Source organism: Zootoca vivipara, chromosome 1 (genome assembly GCF_963506605.1).
Source record: "Zootoca vivipara chromosome 1, rZooViv1.1, whole genome shotgun sequence".
NCBI lineage: Eukaryota > Metazoa > Chordata > Lepidosauria > Squamata > Lacertidae > Zootoca > Zootoca vivipara.
In genome coordinates, this window is record NC_083276.1 from 82,057,543 (window position 1) to 82,075,534 (window position 17,992).

Sequence of the window (17,992 nt, forward strand, 5' to 3'; positions counted from 1 at the left end):
TCTGAGAAGGTGCCAGGTGAACCTTGCTAGGGAGAGCATTTTACAGGTGGGGAGCCACAACTGCAAATGTCCTTTTCATTGATATCACCCTCTCAGGCTCCTTCAGAGTGGGAATCTGGAAAATATTAAAGCAGCAGCATTAGAGGAGCAAAACGGAGGTAGGGTGGCCGTGGCTCAGGGCCCTAGATCTCCTGCTCCTCTTAAAAAACCCGAAACTTTTAAACATTGCTTTCAGGGTAGTTGGACCCACTGCAAAGTGCAGTGCTGGGGAGACCACAGCAACTTTCCATCTTATTTTGCAGAGTACTTTACAGTATACTAGGCCTATAAAATCTTGTTGGTCCCTCATTAACTCACAGTAAACCTGGGGACCAAGAGCCAGAGGTCCTCCACCATCACCTCTTAAAATCACCCCAAATTTGCATGCACAAACATATACAAATGTGTGCCACCATTCTGTGCCCCAGTCATTTAAGTACCTTACAAATCCCTGGGCCACAAACAACAAGCTAAACATAAAGAAAGACCACAAGCTTAACATGAGTGAATGGTGTGATGCAGCAGCAAAAAAACCTAGGCTGTATCAACAGAAGTATAGTGTCCACTGTTCAAAGGAAGTAATAGTCCCACTCTATTCTGTCTTGGTCAGACCACACCTGGGGTACTGTGTCCAGTTCTGGGCACCACAAATTAGGAAGGATGTTGACAAGCTGGAATGTGTGCAGAGGAGGCGACCAAGGTTATCAAGGATCTGTAAACCAAGCTTTATGAGAAATGGTTGAGGGAGTTGGGTATGTTTAGCCTGGAGAAGACTGAGAGGCGATATGATAGCCACCTTCAAAGATCTGACTGGCTGTCACGTGGAAGGTGCAGCTAGCTTGTTTTTGCTGCTCCAGAGGGTAGCATGTGAGTCAATGGATCCAGATTAAAAGGAAGGAGATTCCACTTAAACAAGATCTTTCTGGTGGTAAGGAGAACACACTATCTTGGGAAGAGATGGATGGACTATCCTTAATTGAAGTTTGCTAAACAGAGGTTGGGTGGCCATCTGTCAGGACTTTAGCTGCAGAAGGGACGTGTTATAAGAATTTTAAGGTCATATATATATATAATAATTGTTCATAAAACATGTACATGAATGTACAGAAACATGTCTGAAGCAGCACAGGAAGACAGGCCTGACTGACACCATTTTGACTCTCTCTCTCTGACCAGGTGTTCCTCTGCAAGGAAGAAGGGGGGTGGGGGGGAACCTTCTCATTGTCTCAGGAATTAAAGTGATAATCCCTGGCATCCTGATACCTGAGTGCCAGACAAAAGGGTGTGATTAACTTGGCTGGGAAACAGGGAAATGTAAATATCTCTCTTTTTTGTTGATTAGGTTTTGGGGGCAGGGGGCAGGGTCCAGACTGCTCAGATTACTGCCACCAGACCTCCCCTTTCATGATGTACCTATGATGAATCTAGGGAGGGCGGTCTTGGGCTACACCCCTTCTGTGACATATGGATGATGCTTCTGGGGGGTGGGCTGAAACCAATTTCAAATTTCTTTTTAAGGGCAGGACACCTTTGTTTGGGGTTCCTTCCTTGTTCTCCTGCGTGAGAGGAAGGACCCTGTTGCAACAGCGAAAATAAAAGTGCCTTGCTTCGTACGTCCTGGTTTGGTCTCTGTTATTTGATGGGCAGGAGACGCTTAAATTCGTCTGCCTGCCAGGATACCTGGACTCTACCTGGGTCAAGGATCTACTTATTCCTAGGACCGTGTAGCTCCGCAAATTTTTACAACAGTTGCGGGTGGCGTTGTGGTTTAAACCACAGAGCCTAGGGCTTGCCGATCAGAATGTCGGTGGTTCGAATGCCTGAGACTGTGTGAGCTCCCATTGCTTGGTCCCAGCTCCTGCCAACCTAGCAGTTCGAAAGCACGTCAAAGTGCAAGTAGATAAATAGGTACTGCTCTGGTGGGAAGGTAAATGGTGTGTTATGAAAAATGTACCCCAAAATGCGTTGCCTTTTAAGAAGGACAGACGCGGGTCGGAAGCTCCAAAATTTGCACTAAGTTCAGCTCCGCCGGGAAAATGACAGAGACCACACGATGCTGTCAGGAAAAACAAACTGATCCCTTTATTGCAGAATGCAAAGCTACAGCTGTAGGGTCCCTGCCTCTGGAAAAAAGGAAGGCCCCCTGGGAAATGGTAAAGTCCCTTTTTATGCCCTCCTGTCCCTGCGTGGAAATCTCTGGACTGGGAGGGAGGGGGAGACAAGGGCGACGGGTGGGGGATCGGATTAGCTGGGTGCGGAGATGACTTTTCCTTTCAGATGGAGAGATGTCAATCTCTCTTCTCCTGTCGTTGATGGTGCTCCCTGTTGTTTGGCAGGAAGGGCAATCAGTCGAGATGGGTGCAGAGGTGGGGCAGTTCCTGGCGATTTCCATGGGGTGGAAGTCCGCCCGGCAGTGTTTTCCTCCAGGCCATGGAAGGGTGGGCTACGTTGAGGATGGCAATTTATTTGAATAAAGTTGTTCCAGCTAATCCCTCTATTGTCCGTGTGTCCTTGAATGGGTATAGGGTGGTAGTAGGGCAAGGTTCAGGTGGGTTGGGATCATACAGGGTTCATACAGAAAATATACCTGGAAAACATACCTAATGCAGGGATTTCTAATTAAAAGGTAGCAGTCCTGACATATACAGTTCTAAGATATAAAACAGCAATTCTAATACAGAGGCAGCGGATAGAGATTTCATGGTAAGAGAACATATAATAGGCTGTATTATTAACTTGAGTAGAAAAGTTTAACTTTGGATTTGGGCGGTTTCCCCCCCCCCCTTCTTCTGGAAACATTGTTTTGTTCTGGGCGGAGGGGAGGTGGAGAGGGGAAATGTGTGAGTTTATGCTAACTGTTGTGCATATGCAGATCCTTAAGCCTTCCTTCAGGCAGGGTCGAGTCCTAGCTGGAGGGGTGGGGAGACAGGGAAGATGGCATTGAACAGGATTCTGGGTATTGCAGCTGTCAAATTCTGTCACCCCTCTCTGTTCATTAATAATGGTGTCCTGCAAACCCCCCCCCCAATATGATTTTATAACAATTTTATAACATGGTGTTTCCATGCGCTGCTCTGGTTCGCCAGAAGCGGCTTTGTCATGCTGGCCACATGACCTGGAAGCTGTACGCTGGCTCCCTCGGCCAATAGAGCGAGATGAGCGCTGCAACCCCAGAGTCGGTTACAACTGGACCTAATGGTCAGGGGTCCCTTTACCTTTAACCTTTACCTGCATTGCAGGGGGTTGAACTAAACGAAATTCCTTACAACTCTACAGTTCCAGGATTCTAAATGGGTCAGTTTAAAAATACATCGCTAGCAGCTCAGTCCTATCTATGTCTAGTCAGAAGAAAGCCCGCACTTACTTCCACGGGGGTTAAGTGTAGGATTGCAGCCTTAAAACGAGGTGGAATAAAAAAGAAAGGAAGAAAAAGTGCCACCTTGATCCAACGAGAGAGAGGCCGGACTGCACCTTTTGCAGGAGGGAGTTCCGTAATCTGCTTGCCATAATCTGATCTAGCAGTATTTCCCTAGCAGGAAGGCGTGATGATACTGCTGATCGTTTTATGCGTAACGCAATAGCCGAGCTGCTCAGCCCTTCTCTGCAAAGCTTCCCTCGGGGTGGAGCTTCAGTTTCGGAGTACATTGCAGCACAGGGGTCGAGAGGCTCGGCTCGACTTCGGAGTTGTTTGTTTAGTCGTGTCCGACTCTTTGTGACCGGAGTAGTGCTGTTAATTAGCCAATCACTTGCAACACGTGGGAAAAGCGGGAGAAAAGTTAAGGGAGGTGCGGATCCCGCGCCAGCAGGGACTCCTTTAAAGTTTTGATCCTCAGCCAAACCCAAAACAAAGGGAACCAACAACAAGAATGAAAAGCAATTGTTTATTGTGTGTACATAAAACCACATGACTTCAAGCTCCTTGTGAGTCCGGGATGGGTTGCAAGGGTGGGGGGAATTAACAATGGAGAAATATTTCACATGCCGGTGAGGGGGCTGCGGGCTGGAGAGTGGCGTGGGATTTCTCCAAAGCCCCGCCCGTTGGCCGTGCTCGTAAACCTCTTTTTTCCCCTTAAAAAGGCGGAGGCAGCGAGGTTCTCATAAAATGTGTAAGCCGAAGCTTCCTTGCAAGGCCAGCCTCGTTTGAGTCCCTGCAAGTCTCGGGAATGTGACACGTGGGGGTGGGTGGCTCTGTATTTGCATGCGTCATGAATATGCATCGAAGTGGGCGGGGCGAGCCTGGCCTTGATTTGAACGTCATGAATATGCACAGTGCGAAGATCTGCTGCGCCTATGTCGGGCCGTAGATCGCCGAGCCTGGTAAGGGAGTCTACGCAGAAGCCCCCGCGAGCGGGGAGGGCTGTGCATTTTCGCCCACATCCCGAGGTGGGGCTGGCAGGAGATCCTCCTGGGGGGGTGGCTGGGGGGGGGGGAGAAAGATGCGTGCGGGGGGAGGCGTGCGAAGGGAACGGACCGCGCGGATAAGGAGGTGGCGTCGGAGGGCCCTGGGGAAAGGAGCTTAAGGGGAGGAGGGCCAAGTGCCCCTTCTCGCCCCCCAAATCGGTAGATCGGGGGAGCTGTGGGTCCGCGTGCGGGTGGGTCGTCTTCGACTCAGCCCCTCGCCTGGGATTGAGTCGAGGCGAGTAATGGTGGCCGGGGCAGCAATTGTTCTTTGTAGCCCCTTCGCTGCTGCAGGGATTGTGGAAGGCCTGGCCTGGAGCCCCGACTGCAGGATGGTCTAAGGAGCGGGGATGGCGGATTGGTCGTAGAGGGAAGGCCAATTAGGACCATATGGAATGCCCAAATGCTCTTAAAGATAGCTTGTATGCCTCCTCTGCTGTAAGCGAGAGGCTGTCATTTACACTGGCCAGGGGTAACTGCCCTCGGGCCGTCTCCCTGCTTCCTCGCTTCTGCTAACTGGCACCCCTGTTCGTCTCCTTTGTATGCTTTCTGCTTAATGCGTCCTGAAGCTGCTCTCCACCCCCTTTTGGCTGGAGTTTCCCGCAGTTTTTGCCTCTTACCACTCCCTCCCTTTCTTGGCTGTGATTCCAAGAACACTCAACTTAGAAATACTTAGCTCCCTTTAAATCTTGCTGAAAACCAGTTACTGCACACAGGCTTTATGACCCTGAAGTACACCCTGTGACCTCTCCTTGTACCCATTTCTGCACCAACACAAAACACTGCCTCATGCCTGCTGAGCTCCCATCTTCTTTCATGATATTTCCTTGTTGCTTGTGAGACTAGTGGTCTGAACTGGGCTATGAGGACATTCTAAGCTGGCTTTTAAAATTCTGCCATTTGTGAGTGTTGGTTGTTGCTTATTGTTTACAATGAAACTTATTCTCTGTTGGGAGAAATCCACCCCTCTCTTGTACTTTAATCACATGTCAACATTCTCCCACATGCCTTCTGTTTCCTGTATTTCTGCACCATTCTTACCCCAATAGAATTATGACTTTCTTTGACCATTAACTACTAATCTAATGGCCACCTTTCCAATTGCTCTTTCCTATCTGCCCTGGTTTCTGCTTAGGATTCTTTCTTTGATCTTCTCTGTTTGGAAATAGGGAGCAATACAATTTTAGAATAAATTCATAATCTGTGCCTTGTAACAAGCCAGTTTTGTTTCACCAAGGGCCAAGTTTATCGAAATACATCTGCCCTTGTGCTGTTCTTTTCTACCGCTGCTCCTTGAGGAAGAGCCTCCTTTTTATTATTATTCTGTGATGGTTTTCTATCCATTATTTTTTGTTAACATGGTATGTGTGCATTCTTTGGACGTGCTGAGATTAATGTCCCCTTCATATGTGGACTGTGCAGACATAAAGTGGCGGACAATGACTGCTGCAAGGGTCTTAAAGGCAGAAAAGGCAGGGTGGCATGGGAAACAATAGCCCAAAGATGGCAAGGGATTTGTCTGGATTCATTGAGTTGATCACTATGGCAGCTGGGATCCTTTGAATTACATTGTAGTAAGTGTGTGCTGTCTTTTTACTTTATTCATTCCGTCGACTGCAAACTATCAGAATGCCATCAAATGCCAACAGTGCCCTTCAGCTTTCTATATTGGACAAACAGGCCAAACCCTACGCCAAAGGATAAAGGTAAAGGTAAAGGGACCCCTGACCATTAGGTCCAGTCGTGACCGACTCTGGGGTTGCGCGCTCATCTCGCATTATTGGCCGAGGGAGCCGGCATACAGCTTCCAGGTCATGTGGCCAGCATGACAAAGCTGCTTCTGGCGAACCAGAGCAGCACATGGAAACGCTGTTTACCTTCCCGCTGTAGCGGTTCCTATTTATCTATTTGCATTTTGACGTGCTTTCGAACTGCTAGGTTGGCAGGATAAATGGACATAAATCTGACATCAGGAATCACAAGACAGAGAAACCAGTAGGAGAACACTTCAATCTCCCAGGACATTCTATACAAGATCTCAAAGTAGCTGTTTTATTACAAAAGAATTTCAGAAATAGTCTGGAAAGAGAAGTTGTTATTACCAAACTTAAAACCATGGAGAGACCTGGTCTGAATAGAGACATTGGATTCTTATCTCATTTTACATGATAAAGCTATTTTTAGCCATCTCACCCCCTGGCTTTTTCCTGTAAGGCCAATTGCAGTCGTTAACAGTCGTCAACAGGTTCACCACACCTATCTGCCAATCACCCATTCCCACCACCCTTCTGAGTAATACCTCTCCCCACCCTCTCACTATATATAAGGGCCTGGTGACTTCTGTTTCAGTGTATCTGAAGAAGTGTGCATGCGCACCAATGACAAACATAGTTGGTCTCTAAGGTGCTACTGGAAGGAATTTTGTTGTTGTTGTTTCGACTATGGCAGACCAACACGGCTACCTACCTGTATCAGAATGCAAGTGCTGACGAAAAGCTGTGCAAGTGGTAGTCTGATTCAGTGCTAATTGCATAATGGGTAGTCCCTGCACAATGGAGCACCTTAAGAGAGAGTGGATAGGGAAAGTTGCACCCATATTACTCTCTACCCCCGCTAGAGCACCTACAATTGCTTCTGAGATACCTTTACTTGCTCAGCTCTTTCCCCATAAGAGCTCCCTTGACACCATTGTTTCTGATGTTCTATGGCGGAAGAAACATAGCTGTCAATTTCTCCCTTTTTTAAAAGGGAAATTCCCTTATGCTGAATAGGCTTCCTCGTCAGAAAAGGGAAAACTTGACAGCTATGGGAAGAAAGCAGTTTAACTGATTTTTGTTGTTGTTGCCAAGTTTCAACTCCTTGGAAATGCAATTCAGAGGCTTTACCATCTTCACCTCTGCAGTCCTATTGCATCAGTGCTGGGAATCTGGTTATCCATATGAGGAAATAGTGCTACTTCTACTGAAACATGAAATATTTGTGATACAGTTGCAGTGGAAGCTTTAAAAATGACTACAAACCAGCATTTTAAGAAAGTACTGTAGTATGATCCTGGCATGAGCCGGGAATGGGAATGCAGCCATTTGGGAGACTTGCTGTCTGGATTCTAAAGAACAAATGAGTAGGCAACTTGTATTTATACTGGGTAGAGGGGCTAATGTAGAGAAGCATGTTATTGAGGTCCCAGATCTAAACCCACCTGTGGCATTAGAGACCCTTTTGTTCATGGTGCACAGCTCTAGAGGAACAGAGCAGAGTTATATCCCAACTTGATTGTGAATTCCTAGTATGTTGGGAGAGTAGTCATTGATGCCTAGCCCAGCCATGCAGTGTTAGAAACTGAAATATGAAAAGGAGCTAAATGACACCTTAAACCTAATCTATGGGCACAACAACGGAATGTCTAGGCACACATTTTTATCACAAGAAAACAAAGCTGAAAATGAACAAACTGCAGCTAAAATCTTATGTTCATTTTTCACATGGTCTAGTCCAGGCATCCCCAAACTGCGGCCCTCCAGATGTTTTGGCCTACAATTCCCATCTTCCCCAACCACTGGTCCTGTTAGCTAGGGATCATGGGAGTTGTAGGCCAAAACATCTGGAGGGCCGCAGTTTGGGGATGCCTGGTCTAGTCCTTCCCCTACCCACCCCCTAATAGTCTTAAGAGGGTCTCTTCTCCTGTCTTCAGAGAGTAGCTGGAAGTGGGGAGGCAGAAAAAGGTCCTCCTTTCCTTCCATTCTGCAGTTTTAACCTGAAATATTAGGTGCAGTACTGTGCCCAGAACTCAGAAACTGCTCACGCTAATAAAATTCCCTGTCGCAAAATGCGCCTAGAACAATGGGAGTTTTGAAACTACAGCCATGGTGTGAGGTGTATAGTTTCTTCTTCATATACCTTCTGCTTGAGAAGTTTTGTATAATGACCTGGAGCCTCAGTTCTACTTTCTTGGTTCAGCTTTTGTACTTTCTTATTTTTGCATACACCTATTCGTGCCTTCAAGTCGGTAAGATATTTTCCTCCCACATCATGTCTGTTGTTCGTTCATCCCCTGGTTTTACCTTAACCAAATCCCTATTATTGTCTTTCTGAGTGCTTTCCTTCCTGTGACATTCCAGTTGAAAATCTCCGGGTTCGAAAGCTCAGCTGTAATATTATGTGCTTCTTTCTTCCTAAGCATTTTCTAATTCTGTTCTCTCTGTTCCTTTCTTGAAACAATTATGGATTATCTTTAATAATGCATCACTGTTAAAGTCTGGTTGGCATCTGTCTATCCCAGGAGACAATGGAGGAGTGTGCCTTTGGGGGTGAGGTCAAGTTGTTGGAAGGTTGCATCGCCTGCTGTGGCTGTGGGAGAGACATGTTTTGTTGCAGCTGGGGCAGAAAGTACCATTTGAGTACGGTATATATGCCCTTTTCTGTTAGGGACATCCTGACTTTGTAGAAAGTCCAGGTGCTGAAACTAGGTTTTGCAGCTATCTGAAAAGATCATAAATGGAATGTCACTTTATCTTATGGGTCTTGCAAGTTATTATTATTTTTTTAAATCAAGTGTGAAAGAATTCTCCTCTCAGGAGTTCCTCATAACATGAGATACACTCTTCGGAAAATATAAATTGTACTGTGATAATTTCCATTTCAGGACTGAGGCTGCAATCTTATACCTGCTTACCTGAGAGTGAGCCCCATTCAACTCAATAGGAGTTGCTTCTGAGTAGACATGTATATAGGATGGGTTGTCAGTCAGTGTCTAAATATAAAACTGTTTTTTTCATTATATTTCCCCCCCCCACTCACTTTAGAAGCCAAACGTAACCTCCCTCGCTTATCTTTTTTTGTTTGTTGGTTTAATAGCTTATTGTGTGTATGCATATGGGTTTTCTCAAGGCATATACTTCCTCTTTGAAAGCTGCTTTACTCTTGATTTTCCTGCATTGACATTGTTGTTTCTTCAGTACAGGAACAAGCATATACCATCTAATCTGACAAATGTTTCTTTATATGTACCCGTGGCGAAATGGTCATGCATTCATTTTCCCACATAGAAATAATGTTTGTGTAGATAACAAAACAATATGTTGGGCAGTTTTAACTGCTTGATGAAATACAGTTTGTGTACTTCCTTGTATTTTGTAGAAAGGACTTGTCTGTTTCAGGAGCCTCTTTGCCTGACAGGTTAAAAACCATAGTTCATCTATGAAGAAAAGTAAGAGAGCTGAGGAAATAGGATTGGACTGTTTCTGTGCCTTTTTAAAAATTCTACAGTACCTTTATTTAGTTTTACTAGTTCTGAATTTGGAGAGAGTCTCATCTTGTCTTGCAGATTTCATTGTGTGCCAGGTATTCACTGCATTAATAGATTTTGGATGGGGTTCCAGGCACCTTAATGTGTTGCTGGTTTTCAATGTCCACTGAGGTTTCATCGGCTCTCCTTCAGCTATCTTCTCCACTAAATGAAACTCTTTTCCCCCTTGCAGGGAATTCTGTATTCAGAAGCAATAGTTCACTCAGGAAGTTCTTGCTGAGTAGGATAAACGGAATGGTACCTCAGACACAGGCGTGTGCAAAGTTGCAATAAAGATTTAAGTAAAGGCAAATGAATAAGAGGGGAGAGAGGTTACATGAACAAGTAGCTTAGGCAAAAATAAGGTCTGGGGTTTGCAAACGTTGGGCTTAGGTGCCACCAGGCTAGAAGTAAGGGATGGGACTAAGGCTCTGTATCCTTGTAGAAATGAGATACGGCCTTTTTGTGGCAGCAGCCTGTCTGTAGAGAGACTAGTTCCATTTCGACAGGCAGGGGAACCATTCTTATTCTGCATGGCTTTTAATGGTTTTCAGTATATGATTGAAGCTTTTAGCTCTGTTCCTTTTAAGTTTTTGGGTTTCGTTTGGCATGTTCTTGTATGTATACTGCCTCGGGGGGCCCTTGTTAGGGCTGAAAAATGATGTTAAGAACATATTTTATGAATCAAAATCAAACTAGTCAAAGGAGGGGCCTAAGTAGAAAGAGCAGAGGCGGCTGAACTGCCTTCCCTCATCTGAGGCACTGTGCCTTTAAATCCCCCTCGCTTTGGAAGGAGAGGCTTGATGGCCCTATTTTGGCATAATGTATAGATGGAGGCTGAGGAGGGGGCTGTTTACAATCTTGTGGCTATGCCTTAAATTCGGCTCTCTTGTGTTGTTCCAGCTCTTTCCGTCATACTGAGGGAGGGGGGGAGTTATTGGTAGGCCCCCCTTCCTCCTGCCTCATTTATGGGGATCAGTTCTGTTAGAACAATCTCTTGAGGCACACACTCCTTGTAACCAAGATGCTGGCTTTGCTTTTCTTTTTTTAGCCAGGGTTTGGCCCTCTCCTGAAATCTAGCGGGAGGCCGTTGCCGTAGTGACAGGAGCAGGCCCCAGCTTTACCTCATTGAATTCCAGGGGCTGTGCCAAACGATTGAGAAATCTGGTGGGAGGGGGAAGTACTCCAGATGTTTGCTCCCTGCTCAGTATATCCGGGTTGGGAGTGTATACAGCTGGGATTGGGCTGAGCAGAAACTCGGCTTTGCTGCTGCGAAGGGGTGGGAGCAGAAAGGGACTTGGGAAGAGAAAGGGAGATTCTGACTGGAAAAGCAGCCAAGTGTTATGGCAAAGTGACGGGACCTGGCAAGAGAACCGAGGCAGCATAAGAGGGGAAGGAGTTGGCTGGGAAGGACAGGGCGTGACACAAAGGTGGAGCAGAGGTGGCCCTATGGAGAGCGGAGCAAGCCAGCTAGAAAGCCAAAGTTTTATAAGTTTGAGATTCCCATCCTTTAGCGTGCGTGACTCATGGCCTGGATATTTGTGGGAGACTTGCTTCCTTCACCCTTGTTCCAGCCTGCCCTGGGAGTGGCATAACATGATACATTCTCTCTCTCTGTGTGTGTGTGTCTGGGGGGGGGGGGAGAGAGAGAGACCCAGTGTGTATTTGAGAGATAAATTCCTCTCTCAAGGGAACAAAGGAGGATATTGGAAAACTTGCATTCTGGGAGGAAGCATCTATGGTCTGACGTTGGATTGGAGGTCTTTGCTATCTTTACAAGTTTTGCAGACTGCCTAAACTCCTTTTCCTGTATCCTAGGGGCTGACATTTATGCTGAGTTCAGAATCCCAGCCCGGTGATGTGATGGAGTCTAATCCTCAGTCGCTGTGCTCCCCATTTCCCTGTACTGCTGCTAATGGCCGGAGAGGACCCAAACAACTTGCAAGCAGTCCTGAGATAGGTATGCCTTGCATTGTGAGCCTTCAGCTCAGCAGAACTGAGTTGATTGTTTTAGAGAGCTAAATATGGGAGATGGTGTGCCAAGTTGCTAGGTATTTAAATTTTTCTGTTTATGTTGGGTGGTGGCGCACCAGAGAATGAAGAACGGAGTCAAATAGCAAGCAGAAGAATCACTTAATGCAGCTCTTGCGGGATTGTATCTCTTCATTCTGAATGTGTGAAAAACAAAACTTGGAAGCTGGTGTGTTCAGGAGAAGGCTAACCTAGAACGATTCTTTCTGATGTGTTTGTTTTCTGTGTGCATGGGAGATTCCTCTTTGCCCCAGGAGGCAGCCCTGCACCTACTGTATAGTTAAAGTGGCGTCATCCCTAAAAGTTGCACCACACAGTTCTGCTAATCATGTAAAGGCTCTGATCCCACCTGAGAACAGCGGGTGGTATTCAACTAAGTTATATTCAGAGCAGAGCTATTGAAATTAATAGAGCTAACTTAGTAATGTTATTACTTTCAGTGGGTCTACTCTGAATACTACCATTTGCAATTTAAATGCATTCCAAAAGCATTTTCATGGCTTCTGTTGGTAATCTTTATTACCACTATTTCTGGTTTAATGGATCCTCTAGCCCAGGGGTAGGCAACCTCAGGCCTGTAGGCCTGATGTGGCCCAATCGCCTTCTCACTCTGGCCCACGGAAGGTCTGGGAATCAGCGTGTTTTTACATGAGTAGAATGTGTCCTTTTATTTAAAATGCATCTCTGGGTTATTTGTGGGGCCTGCCTGGTGTTTTTACATGAGTAGAATGTGTGCTTTTATTTAAAATGCATCTCTGGGTTTTTTGTGGGGCATATATTTTTTTCCAAAATATAGTCCGGCCCACCACATGGTCTGAGGGACGGTGGACCGGCCCATAGCTGAAAAAGGTTGCTGACCCCTGTTCTAGCCTGACCTGTGTCCAAAGCTGCATGCAGTTCTAGTGGCTTCTCTGTTGCCTGCAAAATGGTTTGGAAATTTAGCAAGGATTGTTAGTAGAGCTCATTTTATTTTTATTTTTTGTGTGCTTAGGCAATGGATTGTCATCATTTTGATCCATATAATTTAGTTGCCCTGTGTTCTGGTTGAGCTCTGTATCAAATGCATCTTTCCCCACATCCTTTTTTCCTTAGGGGATGCACGTCCAAAGCCACCTGTGAAACCCAAGCCCTGTGTGCTGCCAAAGCCAGCCATGCCAGTGAAGCCTGTTCCTGGACAGCGTCAGGCTCTCTCTGAGGTGCCCTCTGCTGAAAAGATCAACTTGTTGGCTGGGCCCAAGCCATATAGTGGTGGGGCTGGCAATGCTGTTAAGCGTCTTTCTTTTGGTCTAAAGACCTCTCCAAGAGAAACTACCAATGGGAAGGAGGTTTTGTATCCATTTTCCACCACAGCCAAACCAGCTGGAGATGGAGAAGGAACTGGGCCTGCAAATAAATCAAGTGCTGTGGAGGGAGCATCCGGAGAGGAGCGTGGAGAGTCCTCCAGTGTTCGCAAGGGTGCTGTTCCCTTCAAAGTAATGCCAGTGTCAGTAGCAGCCAAACCAGAGCGTTTTCCTGGGACCACAGTAGAGGAGATTTTGGCCAAGATGGAGAAGCCTAACAAAGAAGGGGCAAGCAGCCCTGACAGGCCTCGGCTGGTACGCTCCTTCTTCAGCCAGGATGGTAGCACAGCTGTCCACCGGGGGCCTAAGAGTTTTGCTGCATTCCGGAGATGTTCCAGTGGAGAAGGGGGTGAAACAGAGTCAGAGGGTCCTGCTTGCAGAGCCTCTTGTGAAGTTGAGGACAGCATATTGTCAAGGAACAAGGAGGAAATCGCGAGCTCAAATGGTCAGCATCTGCCTGAATCTGAGCTACCAGCAAGAGCAACGGAGAGAAACTTAGATTTACTCTCTAAGGACAGGTGAGGTTCAGATTCAGTCCACATAATCTTAGAAGATCAGCTTTGCAATATATCACAGAGTGCCCTCTGTCAAGGACTGAGATGGGATGCAGGTCAGCAACTATAGAACAGTGCTAGGAAAATGAAAGCAATACAGTAAATGTGTCTAGAAGGTGACCTGCTGGGAGTTCTTTCTTTCACATTTGGCTCTAGCAGAGCTAAATTATTGTGATTTAAGAATGAAAACTGAGGGTTGGCATAACTGAAGGCTACATTCCTGGGCATTACACACATGGCAATAAATACCATTGAATTAATCACAACTTGAATTCATTGGCTAGAATTGGGCATGCTTCTCCCAACTATAGTTTCTGTGAAATCTCAGTAATCTTAAATCCTACGACGATATGAGTGGTAGCAACTCTTGGGATTTATTTTTAGGTGAGCAGTTGATCAGGCACACGTAACTGCTTTTAGAAGAACTCTGATGATGCTTGGAGCATTTCTACATTGTGGGGGTTGGATTAGATGATCCTTGGGGTTCCCCTCCTCCCTTTCATTATGTGATCCTAGTGTCAGGCCGAAAACCCTTTTGTGACAAAAGTAGCACACAATTCTGTTGAGCAGGCATTGGGGAAACGACCTTCTGATGTTGTTGGACTTGCAGCTTCAATCAAAAACTAGGTAACATGGCTAATGGTTGGATATTATATAGGATTTGTAGTCCAGCGACATCTGGAGGGCCACAGGTTTTCCATCCCTGCCTTAGAAATATGTTTTTTCCATCAGTAATCAGGCTTGTTTCCTGACAGTGATGTAATCTTTCTCTCAGCAGCTCCAGTCAACCTAGCATGAGCTGTGATGGAGGCCAACCTGGATATAGCAGTCTACTGTCTCCTCCTGGCGTGAGTTATCTGCAGCACGGCAATTCCTCCGCTGGGCTCTCTCCTTCCTGGCTGTCCTCTGTCTCAGGGGTATCTGCCACCTCTCTCCTTCCGGGCTCCCTCTCTGTAGGGTGCGTGTCTCCTTTCTCTACTAATGCTTCTCTTCAAGAAGAGATTGGTAGCCCAAGCAAACAATGCACTAGCTTGCACTGCTATGGGGTTTCCCAGGCCATATTTGTTGCTTTTTCAGTAACTGGGTATGTCCTTGTCAAAATCCCATGGGTTGGCTTACGTAGGTGCCCACGGTTTGAAAGATTCAGCCCCTAACCGCATGTGCAAGATGCGGTGACATTGACTCTGAGGAAGTCTTCATTTTTCTACAGTTTTGAAAAATCCAGAGCATAATCTTGCCATTTGACAGAGCACATAGCCCTCCCACTAACAGTCCCAATACTGCCTTACACTTTTGGAAGAGTTAGAAAATAAATGAGAAAAATGGAGCTGTGACCCTTCAGCTAGCTCTTTAGAGAGCAAACTCTGGCCTAGGCTAGCTAGCTAGCCTGAGCCTAGCCCAGGCAAAGTGTGGAAGCCTAATGCAGAATACCAGGCCCTTAGCTGGAGGGACTCAGGGACTCACTGTGACTCAGTGAATACAATTTGGTGACCTACCAGGTATGTATGAAGCAGATCCCAGCAGCTGGGCCTGTGGCCAGATAATGTAGCAGCGAAAGCACTATAACCTCTTGCTGCTTGTTCAGGGATGGGTGATGGTAATGATTAACTCCTTTTGCCTCTCCCAGATGAGGAGGGTGGGTGGGGAGGAAGGCCATCAGCCTATTGTGTGATCTACTTAGCTTAGTTCTTCCCTTTTCTGAAGCCTAGTTTGGGAGGAGGCAAGGTCCTGGGGTGGGGCATACAAGCTTGTTACTGCAACACACTGAATGATTTCTTCAGCCTCTTTTCCTCTTCCTCCTCCATTCTTTGAATTTCCTTTCCTTCTGGCTTTAATGATTGGGCAGAAATATTGTTGGGGAGGGTCTCGTGGGGTCTTGTAGTGAAACCAGAACTTCCAAGACATGAAGGTCTAGAAAAAGAGGGAAGAGTTTAGGATTGGAGGAGACATCCTTTATTCTTTGGGGCTGGAGGGGACAGATTAGGATGCTTGGGAAGGTTCCAGGGAGCGAGGAATCATATTTAAAAACCCCATTCTTCCCTTGTTTCTCTCCAGGTCTCTCTCCCCAAGACCTATCAACTCCTCACGAAGCTTTCTTCTCGAGTCACTCCTGGGTCCCCTGATGCCCCTGCTGAATCAGCCCAGTCCCCAGAGAGCCCACATTTCCCAGCAGATGTCCCAAGTACTGAAGCTCAGCTTCCCCCAGGCTCTCCTGATGTACCTGCTGAACCCCTCAGATCTCCTGTTGAGGTCTCCCTTGGTCATGCCCAGGCTCCAGGTTCCCCTGTTGCCCTATCTGATCCCTGCCCCCCAGGATCCCCCAGTGGTTTCCTAGGACACTCCTTGTCTTCAGGTCTTGGGGGCCTTTCTGCAAGATGTGCTGAGGTCTCTCTTCCCCCTGGGCCATCTGCCAGTTTGACTCATCCTCCTGCTGAGCACAGCCTGGCACCCCCCTGTGGTCTCCATGGAGTGTCGGAGTCCCCTGGCTCCCCAAGCACTCCTTCTGAGTACCTTGCTAGTTCTGATAAACCTCCTGGCTCTCCCTCTCATGCACAAGCCTCCCCCTTACCCTCCAGGGATAAGGATTCCCTCGACAATCAAGCACCAACATTACCACTTGAGGGTAAAGACCCCCAATTATCTCAGCTGGTTCTACGGCGTGCCTCAGAAGGGGTGTTGCAACCACGGGGTAAAAAAATGGACAAGGAGGAGCTGGGAGGATCTTTGGCTGCCTTGCCAAGAGGAGGGGACCCAGCTTTAGAGCAGGCTGCAGGGGGAGAGTCCAACTGGAGCTTGTCACAGTCCTTTGAATGGTCGTTCCCTAACCGGGCTCTCGAGTTTGGTGGAAGGAGACTGGGTTCTCCTCCAAGGTCTCCTATTGAGGAGGCTGAGGCAGAATTGGATAGAGACAGCCTCAGCCCCAAAGGGTCTTATGAGGAAAGAGGTTCAGAGGGCCAGAGAGGAGAGGAGACTGAGGCTTATGGGAGCTTTCTCTGCCACAGCAATTCCAGGAGTTCCCCAGGGAGCAGGAGAAAGGCTGAGGACCAGCTGGACCCTTCAGCCCTTGAGATATCAGCACCTGGAGGTCCCTCAACTCTGAGGGAGCCTATTAGCCCCAAGCTGAAGGGCCCTATAGCAGCAGCAGAGGTTGGTTGTCAAGAGGAGCATGATGGTTCCTTGCCCTTTGTCCCAACCCCTGAGGAAGGGGCTTTAAGGGCAATGGAGCCGTTGCCAAGTGTAGAGCAGGCTGCCCCTCCTGCAGAGCCTTGCATCTTATTCTCTGAAGATGTCCAGGTGCAGACAGCTGCTTCCTGCCAAGAAGTTGATGGTGCTGTAGGTCTGGCACGTGAAGGCAAGTTGAGGGTCGCTGACCCCGAAAGGAGGGCTGACCCTGATCCTGGCTCACACTGGCTTGATGAACTGCTGGCCTCTCCTCCACCTAGTGCTGATGACATAAAGAAAAGAAGTACACCCAAGTCAGAAGACCCCACAGGACCGGAGGTAAAGGAACTGTATTTAGTGTGGGGATGGGTGGGTTGGCTGAAGACCACAAAACGGGTTGCAAGGAGACGGTGCTTCCTATTTCTAGTGCTTTTAGAACTTGGTAAGAAGGCATTAAATGGGCACAAGCATTCCTAGGTGAGTGTGCATTTCTGCCCAGTTAAATAACAGAGACTGAACTTGTCTTTGGGAAGGGCGGGTCTTGGTTTTTAAGTAAGCCGCAAAAGTGGCTGAACAGGTTATATGGTTGTAGAGCGTGCAAAAGAGGAGGCTGAGCCAAAAGGTGCTGCTGCGTGGGTAATCCTCCAGTCATCCTGGGTGGAGCAGCTTCTCTCACCTCCCTGAATCCAGCCTGCTCATACACATCAAAGTTACTTTTGTCTGTTTGGTTGGCCCTCTTGGCCACCAAGAAATTGTGCCTTGAGCTCCAGCAGACTCAGCCTAGGAATGAATTGGTGCTCCTTAGTTTGGTAGGCCTCCATAGCTATGTAGCTACAAGGCACCTGTAGCTATATACATCACTTAATGTACTGGGTTGTATACCAAAACTGATGTGCATACCTTGGTAGGCTCACGTGATCTAGTGAACAAGAATTAACTGTTCACTAGGTGGTTATAATAGGGGGTGCTTCTGAAAGCCCAAAAGTATCACAGTCTGCTCAGGCTTGCAAGGGGTTTCTTTGCCAGTGAACAATTCAGTACCAGTGGCTACTAGTTTATTTTCCTGGCCATATGAGTTCCTCTTTAATCTTCCTTGCACTCTACCAATATGGAACTTGCCAAAATTCCAAATTATTTTTGAAAACTAATTTTTAACAGACACGTCTCAAGCTATAATTTCCTTA

The 17,992-nt window shown here is 47.0% G+C and overlaps 1 protein-coding gene across 6 annotated transcripts in view; it reads left to right on the plus strand.

Moving 5' to 3' along the window:
• Window positions 1–4,262: 4,262 nt before the first annotated feature.
• TNKS1BP1 (tankyrase 1 binding protein 1) overlaps window positions 4,263–17,992 on the plus strand; it is a 31,915-nt gene continuing 18,185 nt past the window's right edge. For 2 of the 6 annotated variants that reach the window (XM_035125068.2, XM_035125077.2), the window contains exons 1-5: window positions 4,297–4,422; window positions 11,540–11,681; window positions 12,845–13,610; window positions 14,422–14,494; window positions 15,702–17,147. In XM_035125068.2, the coding sequence (XP_034980959.1) occupies window positions 4,330–4,422; window positions 11,540–11,681; window positions 12,845–13,610; window positions 14,422–14,494; window positions 15,702–17,147 (2,520 nt within the window). In that variant the 5' untranslated portion in view covers window positions 4,297–4,329. Of the gene's footprint in view, window positions 4,423–8,082; window positions 11,152–11,539; window positions 11,682–12,844; window positions 13,611–14,421; window positions 14,495–15,701; window positions 17,148–17,992 lie in introns of those variants that run through there. The other 4 variants (XM_035125084.2, XM_060277454.1, XM_035125094.2 and 1 more) reach the window with 3 other exon arrangements.